This window comes from Notothenia coriiceps, unplaced genomic scaffold (assembly GCF_000735185.1).
Source record: "Notothenia coriiceps isolate Sejong01 unplaced genomic scaffold, NC01 NC01_scaffold00029196, whole genome shotgun sequence".
NCBI classification, from domain to species: domain Eukaryota; kingdom Metazoa; phylum Chordata; class Actinopteri; order Perciformes; family Nototheniidae; genus Notothenia; species Notothenia coriiceps.
Window position 1 is genome coordinate 74 of NW_011361897.1, and position 12121 is coordinate 12194.

At 44.0% G+C, this 12121-nt stretch overlaps 1 protein-coding gene across 3 annotated transcripts in view; it reads right to left on the reverse strand.

Annotated features, from left to right (window-relative positions):
• Nucleotides 1–820: 820 nt before the first annotated feature.
• LOC104958711 (A-kinase anchor protein 9-like) overlaps nt 821–12121 on the reverse strand; it is a 42434-nt gene continuing 31133 nt past the window's right edge. For 2 of the 3 annotated variants that reach the window (XM_010786482.1, XM_010786484.1), the window contains 18 exons: nt 10460–10612; nt 9551–9730; nt 8424–9446; nt 6824–6994; nt 6480–6669; nt 5739–6079; nt 5323–5425; nt 4939–5111; nt 4580–4855; nt 4258–4409; nt 3823–3952; nt 2681–3472; nt 2402–2587; nt 2053–2262; nt 1456–1682; nt 1290–1369; nt 1051–1189; nt 821–968 (listed from right to left, as the gene is read on the reverse strand). In XM_010786482.1, the coding sequence (XP_010784784.1) occupies nt 827–968; nt 1051–1189; nt 1290–1369; nt 1456–1682; nt 2053–2262; nt 2402–2587; nt 2681–3472; nt 3823–3952; nt 4258–4409; nt 4580–4855; nt 4939–5111; nt 5323–5425; nt 5739–6079; nt 6480–6669; nt 6824–6994; nt 8424–9446; nt 9551–9730; nt 10460–10612 (4668 nt within the window). In that variant the 3' untranslated portion in view covers nt 821–826. The remainder of the gene's footprint in view (nt 969–1050; nt 1190–1289; nt 1370–1455; nt 1683–2052; nt 2263–2401; nt 2588–2680; nt 3473–3822; nt 3953–4257; nt 4410–4579; nt 4856–4938; nt 5112–5322; nt 5426–5738; nt 6080–6479; nt 6670–6823; nt 6995–8423; nt 9447–9550; nt 9731–10459; nt 10613–12121) is intronic. The other variant, XM_010786483.1, reaches the window with a different exon arrangement.

Here is a 12121-nt window from a genome sequence, read left to right on the forward strand (position 1 = left end):
ACCTATCATGCTATATTTGAATAATATAGTGTAGGACCATACCTATATAAGGCATATTTATACTTTTATTTTTCAAAATACCAAACAGATCATGCATTTTATTATTATTTATGGAGTTGGCCCAATAGCCGTAGCGCAACTTCTGTGACATCATAGAAGTGTTCAAATCTGGATCAGTCTGTATCAGATCCGTTGCAGCCCCTTTTTAGAGATTTGGGTATGGAGGAAAATAGAGAGGGTTGTGTTTTCTGACACTTGGTGAGTTCCCTGGAACACCGGGGACACGCATTCATGTATAAAAGACGTACAAAGGTGCATTTTGCATGATAGGTCCCCTTTAAGCAATCGGAGTCTAAGGTTTTTGCATGACTGATGAGTAACGTGGCAGACTAAACAGAAATGACCCATCATAGCTTGAAAATCTTGAGCATTACACTCGTGATTGTTGTCTGATCTCTGCATTAGAGCTATACATCATGAACCCAGTGCCCTGTAACATCTCCCAGTGTGATATTCGTTATTAGTCCTGGATAGGTGGTGAGAACCCGAAAAGTTGTGCTTATGTTTAAGATCTGATCTGTTTTTGAGTCGGATGCCTTAAAGTCTGTGGGTCACGACTGTAATGTCTAACCTGATTGCACGCTGCTCTGAGCTTCGAAAACTAGTCCAAGATAAACGACCAACGAGTGCAAAAGAAAAAGTGACATTGACCCCAAATGTTTAACCGATGAAACAACCCTTTTGTAGACCTTAAACCCTGTGTTTCCAGTTTTCATCAAGTGTGTGACTTTAGTGCTGTAAATCCCTGGTTTCACCTTACAGAGAGTTAATGCCCCTCACTTTGTCTTGCTCCAACCAATCGCTGCTGGACTTTCTCTAGATGGTGGATATATTCTGTCAGAGATCGCTCTGGATCCTGAGACGTTCCTCCTGACGTCTCCAAAGCCGGAGTAGGGCTGGAGTACGACCTGGAAAGAAAAAAGCTTATTAATGAGAAATGACTTTATTCCTATAGAATCTCAGAATCTACAATTCAATAAGGGCCCAAACCTGTTGTGCAACCTGAAGGGGGATTTTTGGGGCGGAACGAGAGCTGACACTGTGTCTCTGTGGACGGAACTGCTGCCTCTGTTTGGTGGCGATTCAAAATGTATTCTTGGCTGTTGCCTTAAAACTTCAGCTTTAGGTCCTGTAAGAGACATCAAGATTACAATTACACTCACTCACTCACACACACACACACACAGCGTGAAGGGATGCATATCATCATAAATCATTTTTGAGCTCACCTGGAGCATGTCCATTGACACTCCCAGAGACGGATAATCTTTTGATCGCTTTCTGCCACTTCTTAGTTAGGAATTTCATTCTGAAAGAAATCGTCTGATCAGTTTTATCCACAGAGCAGTCGTGACAAACTCTCATATCTTTACATCCTGCTACACTTCTTCTTACCTTGAGACAGCAATGACAACTCGTACAACAGCTCTAAATCGACTGCGGGGTCTGTTGTAGGAGGAGAGGGGGGGAGTCGGCCACGCCCCCATACGTGCGATGAGACACAGTGTGGCCTGCTCACACTCCTGGAATCCTCCCAGCAGCAGTATGAGGTAACGTTTCTGGTACACCAGAGCTTTCCTGAAGCTTTCAGCCCGCAGGTAGCGCTCATACAGACGCTGCACCTGCAAACCAATAAACACAGGTATCGTTTAATCCTTGGTCCAGAAAATGTCTGGAAATAATGAAAAAATTAATATAAATTTCTCTAAATGTAATATGATGTATTTTTATGTCTTGTTAAAATCGAGTCCAGTCCCCAAGATATTTAGTTTAATATAAAACGGAGAAAAGCAAGAAAACACAACAGCAGCATATTGTAGCATTTGTGCTTTCAAAGAAAAAGCACTTAATAGACCAATATAAATGGCAACCCTTTTTCTCTGCAGCTAATTGTTAAGCCAACATATATTAAATGTTTTGATTTACTTAAGTGGGCCCCACCATCAACGCAGTGATAAATCTATCACCAGCTGTCCAAGAACAGATTTGTACCTTGGCGTTGCTGATCACATCGTTGATGGGTCTGTTCTCAGTTTCCGTGGTGACCTTGGCCAGCTCGTTTTCCGTGAGCCGCAGCTCTCGCTCCAGGAAGGTGAGTCTGTGTTTGAGGGTGGCTTTCTCCTGGCTGAGCGATGTCACACGCTCCGTCAGCTCAGAGTTCTCCTTCATCATCCTTTCCAGCAGATTCTGTGACGACGGCATCTAGGGAGTGGAAGGTACATTCATTTCACAACAGTCCAGTGAGTGTATTCCTATATATTACTAGCATGACTAGCATCTAAAAGTGATATAGTAGAGGGGTCTGTGGCTGGTTCCACTGCAGTAATAACCACGTGTGTACCTGCTGGTTGTGTTGTGCGCTGCCTGTCTGGAAGTCACTCTGGAGATGCTGTGAAGATGCAGCCATGTTATGCTGCCTCAGCCTCTGAGCAGACATTTCTTTCTCCTCTCTTTCCAGCTCTACCAGAGTGTGCTGCAGCTCCTGCATGCGCTGCTGGTCCTGTTGCCTCAACATCTCCAGCTCACACTACAGTAAGAAATGTTTATAATTACATCATTTGATAATAGAATTACATTTGTCAAAGTGGTGCGTATAGTTAAGAAGCTTATTATATTTTACCAGTTTGTCATTGGTCCTCTCTTGCCGTCTCTCCCTCTCCATCTGCTCCTTCCTCCCCTTCCTCCTCTCTCTCTCCCACTGCTCCTCCCTCTCCCTCTCTTTGTCCTTGATCAGGTGCAGTTTCTCCTTCAGCTCGGTCACTTCCACCCCTTGCTGTGTGCTGCGCTCTCGCTCCATCTCTAAAGCACAGCAGCTTTCCTGTTTCTGCTCCTTTAGAGTCTCCACAGCGACACGTTGTCGGATGGCGGCCTCCTTCTCCCTCTGCAGCTCCGCCCTCCTCGCTCTGTCCTCCTCTTCCCATTTCCTCCTGCTCTGCAGAAGCTCCGCCCTGAGTTTGTTCATCACAGCTGCAAGCTCCTCCCCCTGCCTTCGCTCCTGCTCCAGCTGGGCGCGCATGTCGGAGATGAACTTCCTGTCTCTGGTGGCGTCGGCCTCGTGTCTCCGGCTGAGCTCATCCACCTGCCTGGAGTAACGTTCTCTCTCTTCGTCCACCTTCCTGTGAGCTTCTGCGAGCGTGGAGTGGATTTCTGCGAGGCGAGACTCTGCTTCGGTCAGAAGGCGCTCCAGACGAGTCTTGTCTTGCAGTTTGAGCTCTTTCTGGTTAGCAGAGAGTTGCCGTTCGTCTCCTAGCTCCTTCTGAGTGTCGTCAAGGCGTTTCTCCAGCAGCTCACTGCGGGACTGTTCAATCTGGAGCTCCCGTCTCAGGTTGCTGCAGGCCACTCTCTCCTGCTCCACCAGACCCTTTAGAGCCATGACCTCTGACCTCTGCTGCTCAGAGGATACATGCAGAGCCTGCAGAGGAAAGAGGGAGGTCATCTGTCAGAGTTTCAAAAGGAAAAGTTGGCATTCTTTACTTTGTTTGATCTTTTGAACTCAGTAAAATCGTTTATACACTGCCATTCATAAAAACTAAACCCCAATATTTCCACATTAAAATGATCGCAGCATCCAGAAAATCATCATTGTTGAGTTTTCTTAAAATGGTGACCTACCAAGAACATGGCAAAAAAGAAACAACTGGAAATAACAGCATGAAAATATAATATATCAATTATAACAATTATAGACAGACACTCATGATGATGTTGTACCAATGATACAGATGTTATATTAAGTAGGCATGTTTTTGGTCCTCGTCTCACCTCTCTCCTTTCCTCCTTCTCTCTGTCCTTGCGCTGACTCAGAGCTTGCTCCTGCTCCAGCTGTTGTTGAAGCTCCTGGACTCTGACCTGCTCCCTTCTCAAGGCTTCCTCACCCTCTGCTACAGCCACCCTGAAGAGACAACAAGCACAATTCAAACCTTACTTTTCACCACTTTTTGTAACATCCAAGTGTGACAGAAACATGACGAACCAAGTGAATGTTTTAATAACACGCATGTTCATTTCTACCGCACTCACTGGTTAAAAATATTTATTTGGATCAAATCTATTTGAAGTTATTTAATCAAATAAACACGAGTTGGTCGCGTCCTGCTTGTGACAAATTGCTGAATTCACACATCATGATTAACAATATATTAGAGTATTCTGTTATGTGTAGGATAGGATACTTGTGGAGAAACATTTTAAATATACCTGACTGACTGTATTTTGTTCTTTTGCTCTTGCTGAGTGTCATGAGCACACTTCAGTTGTTTCTGACTCTCCTCCAACTCGGCCCTCAGATGGGATTCAACCTGTCCATCAACCCGATCTCCGTGCCAGTCACCTTCGACTCTGTGCTCAGTCTGAAGGAGGAAGAAGAACATGATCAGCACCAATACCATGTATCTGCATTTCATTTCAAGACATCACTTTAAACATGTTTTTTGTAGATTCAAAGCTTCTTTGAAATACCTTTTAAAAAAGCTAGACATTTGGTACATTCCTAGCATCTTTTAAAACAACAGAAACTCACTTGTGTGGGTCTCTGTGCCATACGACAGAGCAGCTCTCTGAGAGCGACCACGGTCTCCTGCAGCGCCCTCTTCTCCTGCTGCCAGCCCATGGGGGGGATGGAGGGGGGATTGTCCCGCCGGTCCAGTACAATGGAGCCACCTTCAGAATGATGCTCTGTGTGACTCAATGCAAAGGCTCTTAAGTCCGAGACGTGAGGATATGTTGAGGAAGTGGCACGACGCTTGGACAAAGTGAGAATCCTGCAGCTTTCTTGATACACCTTTTTCAGCAGACACTGAAGGAAGTTGGAAACAGAAAGTGAGTGAAATCTTACCACCACACTGTCAAATGAATAGATCATTTAAATGTAAATCCTACCTGCAGCTCAGGTGACAACAGCGCATCGCTGTAGCTCATACTGCCTGCAGCACTATCTGTGTTTACTGTGGGGTTCATTCCTCTGCAGTGGAGATACTCAAGAAACTGAGCATCAAGCCTCTCAGTCTGCTCCAGCTCCACCTTCAGCCTCGCACCCAACTCTGAACTCACATCTGGAGCACAAGAGAAAGGAAGACAGTAGCTGATAAATCTCGGACATGCAAAAAAAAATAAAAAAAAAAATGTAATATCTACAAACGCCGAAGAAAGACCAAAATGTAAAAATAATACTTGATGCAACTAACAAGTATTATTTGAAGCCTGATATAAAGACATTATTAAGCTGCATTTTTATCCAATTACAATGTCAAGATAAATACTCACTGCTACCATATCCATCACTGGCCCATTCTGGTGCCGACAAAGAGGAAGTGGAACCAAGAAGAGATGATGGAGTTGTCATGTCAAGATCTTCCAACTCGCGCACCTAAGATAATAAGAATTACAACAAATATTTTTTTTAAAAACAAAATCAAACAAAATACCTAAAAACATCTGAACCAATAAAAGACTTAAATGCCCCCAAATGGTGGCATGCATCTATTCTGTTCTTGTGCATATCGTATATTCTGTTGACATGTATAGACTTTTTGCACTACTTTTTATTTTATTATATTATATATGTTGCATTGTTGGAGGAGATCCGGTCAGAAGAATTCCATTGCCATTTCTACACTGTAGCTTTGTGCATATGACAATTAAACATTTTAATCTGTGTACGTAAGAGTAAGATCACAAACTTTGTCAGTGTCCAGGGAGTCGAGCATGGAGAAGTTGTCGTTGACGGACACGGAGCCGGAGATTGGAGAGCGGGAACTCTGCGTGGCCGGCTCCGGTGTGATGGTCCTGGAGCGTGGAGACTCCATCACGACTCTGGGAGAGGTCTTGACGTGGTGGAGGTCCAGGCCGGTGCTGTTCAGAGCGCTGAACTCAGACAGACGGGAGCCGATAGCAGAGGCGCGGAAACGCTCTGGAATTCTGTCTTCGGAGCATTCGAGTCTCCTTAAAACCTCCGGAGAGCTCAGAGAGACGTCATCACGAGAGACGCTCACAAGGTCCTCAAAGGCTCTGTGAGAAATATCTAACAAAAAGGAAGAAAATAAAGACAATCAATATAACATTAATCAGGTTGATATTTAATAAGACAGAGAAAAAAAAAAAGCAATATATTTTTACATTCCAGATGCTGGAAAATACATAATTTGGCAATTTTTGCTTGATTAGTGACTTTAAGTTACATCAAAAATAGTGTGCGATTCAATTTCTAACCAATTAGACAACGGCTCAAAAGGTAAACTCTTCTTTAAATTCTAAGATCACGCAATGTTAGTTATTGATTTCCATCCTTTCATTCAGTCAAAGTGAAACATATTTACATTCGTAGTGCAATAAAACTACGATCAAGCTCAAATAAACATAATAACTTCCACCATTGGTGTTTATGTGCCATGAAAAATGTGTCATCATCATTCATTCCTCACCCTTCTGTGTGTGTCCTCGTTGGTGAGGGAGTGTGTCCTGCTGGTCACAGTGTTGTCTGAGTTGCTGTAGTTCCCTTTGCTGATAGGCCAGTTCCTCTTCCTGAACAGCCAGGTCTTCCTGAAGAGCCCGAAGCTGCGCCTTGAGCCGCTGGTTATCAGTCTCAAGGTTAAGCAGGGCACGGTCTTTAGTCTGACACAGAAATAAGGTACATTCAAACACAGCCGTCAATACAGCTTATTATACTCAAGCAATTGCTGCGTACTTGGAGTAGATCCATACAGAAATAAGACATTAAATCATGCTTAAAGCTTATATTTTGTACTAAAATGTCAAATATTCCCACCTGTCCTTCCTCATGTAGTTTCTCCGCCCTCTCTGTGCTGGTACTCAGACCCTGTTTCACCGCAGTAAGCTCCGCCTTCAGAGCCTGATGCTCCGCCCTCAGTCCGGCGAGCTCTGCCTCCCTCTGTCTCAAAGCAGCGTCTGCTTTAGCCAGGGTCCCCTCAGCATGGGTCTGAGACGAAGATAAACATTCTTATTAGCAGCAACATAATGCCTTTCATAGACTCTTATTTATGAAAACATTGCATCAACATGCCATCTTTGAACTGGCTTTTCCTGGAAGAACTACTGTTTACATAAGAGCAACAACCGATAACCTGCCATGTAATGTAAAGGGCTTTTTAACGATTACCACATGATGTCCGTGCTGTGTTTTACATCTGGTTCTTTCTTTTACATCTACTGCTAGATACCCCTTTAGCACACTATGACAATACATTTGCTACAAAGTACAAACGCAAAGAAACTCAGAAATCGGATCAGACTACAAAGACATGCAGCAGCCCAACAAACGCATTCTTTTAAAATCGACCACAACGTCTCCTTACCAAATCCTGCAAAGTCAGAACGTAAAGAAATAAAAGATAAAGTGCATCAGAGCTTTAAAAAACAGCTAGTAAATATTTCCCCTTCTACTTCCTCAATTTAAAGTCACTTCCTCCGTGTTTGTAAGAGTCTGCAGTCTGAGCAGCGACGCAGTGATGTGACGTGTTACGGCAGTTAAATGCAACCAGATGTGGGCTCGGCTGCAGATGCTAGCACAGCTGTAAGCTAGCATTAAGAACGGCAGCAAGAGATTTGCTGTCCGGACTTAACGCTTATTGAAGCAGGGTCCACAAAGTTAAGTGAATGGCTTTGCTGATTTAAAAAACAGACGCTGTTCAAACACAGGCTGGAGGAGAATACTTGTTCTGGTTGATTGGTGATTATAGATTTGGTTATTTATAGACTATATGTGACCTGCTCTATCGAAATCAGTCGCATTGACCTGAAGACACATTTTGAGTTGTATACACTGCTGGAAAGAGGAGATTCCTAGCTTTCTAATGAGATCAGGATTATTTTTGAACTACAAACATTAAGCAATATGTCACATTATATAATGACTGTCACAGAGTCATCATTTTGAGAAAAAGGCCTTCAAAGTTTCCTCTTCTCTGGAATCCATCGATCTGATTGGTTATTAGCAAATGATCAAAGTAGTCTGGAGGGAAAATATTTTCGTTTAGATTACTGGTCTGGGGGAAGCTCGCAAGTGTGTGTGTGTGCACGTGTGTGTGCACGTGTGTGTGTGTGTGTGTGTGTGTGTGTGTGTGTGTGTGTGTGTGTGTGTGTTTATTAACTTTATTTTAATGGATTTTGTTTATATCATTATCTTCAATATATTTAGTATAATGTCATATGTTTGTAATTAGGAAGAGGTGTTTTATATATGCATAAGGCAATAAATGTAAAAAATAAAGTAAATCAAAACATGTTTACCAAAAAAGAAGCTATGCAAGTCACAAGGAGGATGCATCACGTTACCATTCATCTTAGTTTAGATTTGCCTCAATGCATTAACACTAAGAACATCCCAGTTGAACTTGTGTCTGACTCACCAGCACCTCCTTCTGAGCCTCTTCCTGAATGGATTCCCTCTCGTTGAGCTGGACGGTCAGCTCCTGGATACAGGCTCTCATGGAAGTCGCTTCCTGTCTGAGATGTTCTATTTCCTCCTGCAGTTTCCCCTCCCTCTTCCTCAGTGTCTCGCGCTCAGCAGACAGCTCTCCCTTCACCGTCTTAAGAGTTTTAATCTTTATCCTTTCCTCATCAACCAGCTCCTCCATGTCGACCAGCTCGGCTCTCATCTCCTGGACTTGTCTCTCGAGAGTGAGGCTGGTTTCTCGGAGGACTTCCGTTTCCATTTCCATCTCCTGCTCCTTTGTTTTTAGAGTGTCCATCTCCGTCACCCTCTCCTGTTCTTTCTTTTGGAGTTCAGCGATCAGAGAGTTGAGACGGAGGTTCTTGTCATGCAGGGTGCTCATCTCTTGCTTCTGAACTTTGTCATGTACCTCTTCAGATAGTTTCCTCTGCTCTGCATCCCCTTCTTTCTGGGCTTTGACTTCATCCAGCTCAGCCTCTTTGAGGGTGAGGACACTTTGGAGTGTATCGGCCTTCTCCCTCTCTGCTGTCAGCCTCTTTCCGAACTCCTCCCCGTGTCCTCTGTACTCTTCCTCCTGAGTGAGCAGTAATCTCTCCAGTCCCTCTTTCTCTGCCACCGCCGCCTCCAGCTGACTCTGCAGGGTCTTGAAGCGCGATCGCAGGGAATGAGAGGAGGCAGAGTGACTCAGGCTGAGCTCCTGCTTCAGGCTGTTCGCCGCCCCCCCCCTCCTCGCCTGTTCTTGGGCGATGTAGTCGTCAGGTTCGGGGCTGGGAGCCGGTGAGGGGTTGATGCTGTCTCCGTCCTGAGAATCACTCACTTCATGCAGGTTCGGGCCTAATGTGGCGAGTTCTGCCTGCAGAGTGCTGATGACCTCATGAAGGCGCTCCACTTCTTCCTGTGTGTCCTGACGCACTCTCATGACCTCAGACTGAAGGTGTTCCACCTGTGAGCGCAGATCCTCCAGCTCAGCCTCCAAAGCCTTTGTGTCAGAAAAAGAACAATTCATCAGACAAGTGCGTTCTTCTCATCAACTAGGGGAGCTGCCATGCTGTCTTTAAGTATTCTGTGTGAATGTATTCTGACCTTGTTGTCCCCGGTATTGTCCAACTCCTGTTCCAGTCTTTGGATGTCAGCGTTGAGGTGGTCGATCTCCTGATTTTTCTCCTCGAGTAATGCTGAGGGGAAATTCTCCTCCTCTGGTTCCTCAGCTTCGCTCTGCTCCTCTCTCTCCTCATTGAGTATAGTGAGAGCAGAAACATTTTCCTGCAAGCAGAGTTGTAAATACCAGTTTAGTTCAGGGTATATGCAGGAATCCTGAAGTCAAATTGAATACCTTTTTCCAATGGAAAGGGTCTTAAAAAAGGTCAAAGGTTAGAACTCAAAGTGGCGCTGAGGTCTTAAAATGTATGGAAACTTTCCATACATTTTAAGACCTCATCGCCACTTTGAGTTCTAACCAGTTACCTTGGCGACACACTTTACCTCACATTGACTATATACAGTATTGATTGTCCTTCCTCCCTATCTTCCAACCATTTGGACGCAAACTTGCATTTCCCCATAACGATGTTGTTTAACAACCGGCGTAAACGGACCTTCGCGCGCTATCAAACAGATGTCCTGTTCATATGACGTCAGATCCAACGGGATGCCATAAATAAACTACACAGAATCACACTACACACCTACGCAATGATTACATTCAGGCAGACTGTAGAACACAACCTCTTTGGACAATTTATATACTTATTGAAAACAAGCTACAAAATGTAATACCTTGGAAAATGCCGTTTAATACTTTTTAATAGCCTTAACTTTTGCTAAATTGATTTATCAACTTTTAATACTTTTTAAGACCCCGCGGACACCCTGTAGTTATAGGTTATACGTTTTGGGTTGTCATTTCTCGAGTCTCTTTCTGATAAACAAAATAAAAAGTATAGGAAAAGTCTTTAATTTAGCCAATATTATAGAATACCAAAAAGCACTTACCTTTAGGACATCAATCTGTTCTTGGAGCTCGTTAACATGAGCTGCATTCTGATTGGTCAGTTGCTCCAGCTGTAGAGCGAGGTGTTTTAGTTCAACCTCTTTGAGGCCCAATTCACTCTGCAGAGTCTCCAGTTGGCCAACCGTGGCCTCAACCTAAAAACACATAACATTACTTATTAGTGAGACACATTTTAGGATTACAAAACAATTAACAATGCACTTCTCATAAAGGCTTATTTTCAAGACATCATATTTAAAGAGCAACTTGCAGGTTAGAGACCCCAGTGAATAAATGTGTAGGAAGAAAAACACTAGATTTTCAAAAGAATATACATAAATATACACCACAGTGACATCTGGCGTCGTTTTTGTAAGACATTTTTACTTCCTCATAAAAAAAGACCACCCGCGTGTGACGTCACATCAGGGAGAGCGGCCGGTCTAACGTATTAATAAACATGGTTCACAATGCTAGTTTTGACACCGAAGAGGTTGAAAATGTATATTCGTATGCATATGGCGGTGCAACCTGCACAAACACAATAGCTCACCATGATTAAAAATTGTGAAATACAATGTAAAATTACCGAAAAAATTAACTAAATCACAACCGCTCAAACCAACTACCAACTACTACCGTGAATTGGGCAGAGAAGGAGTCAGAGAAAGTTGCTCCCCTATGTGACGTAATATGACGCGTTTGACGTTAAAAAAAAAGGTTTTTAGTAGCAGAGCTCAAAACGGCTACTTTCTGAATTCCTGCCCTTTTGTCTCGTAAAACAGGCACGTCCAGCTGGGAAGAGACCAATGGTAGACCTAGGACCAGGTGGAGGGATTATATCTCTTCGCTGGCCTGGGAGCGCCTTGGGATCCCCCAGTCAGAGCTGGTTGATGTGGTCAGGGAAAAGAAAGTTTGGGGCTCTCTGCTGGAACTGATACCTCCGCGACCCGACCACGGATAAGCGGGAGAAGATGGATGGATGGATGTCTCGTAAAACATATGAAATCCTGTATTAACTTTTTTAAATTGTAATTTTCAGGCAAGATTAAGCATAAATAGTTTTTAGCAGTGGGTTAGAAATAGTGAGCTGCATATACTCAAAGGTGGATCAAGGCTGCATCCATACCTGTTTGTACCAAACTTAACCTAATTGTAATCCACAGCTACTACTCATTAGCCCGAATCGTTTTAACTACCAAACACCAGCTTTGGTTAAAAGTCTTACAGACCTCTTGCTCTTTGCTCCGTAGGCTCTGCTGAGCGAGGTCCAGCGCGTTGCTAAGCTCCTGGGTGGGTTCACGCTGGTTGTCATGGTAACAGTGTCTCGTCTCATCCACTTTAGACTGCAGGGCAGAGATTTGTAGCCTGTTGGACAGCTGCTGCTGCTCCAGTGCCTGCTTATCCTGTCAAAAGTGAGAGAACATTTGTGAGAATAGAAACACTCATGTGCACTGTGGTATGAACATTTAGGTGTTCAATTGCTTACCTGCGAGAGCTCCTGTTCTCTCAGCTTCGATCTGTGGAGCTCTTGTTCCAGTTGACTGATGGATCGTTTACCCTCGGCGTCGTTGAGCAGGGCTTGCTCCAGCTCTCTGATTCGCCCGGCTAGCTTGTCTATCTCTTCGTTGCGCTCTGCGAGATCCCGCTGGGCCTGCTGATTG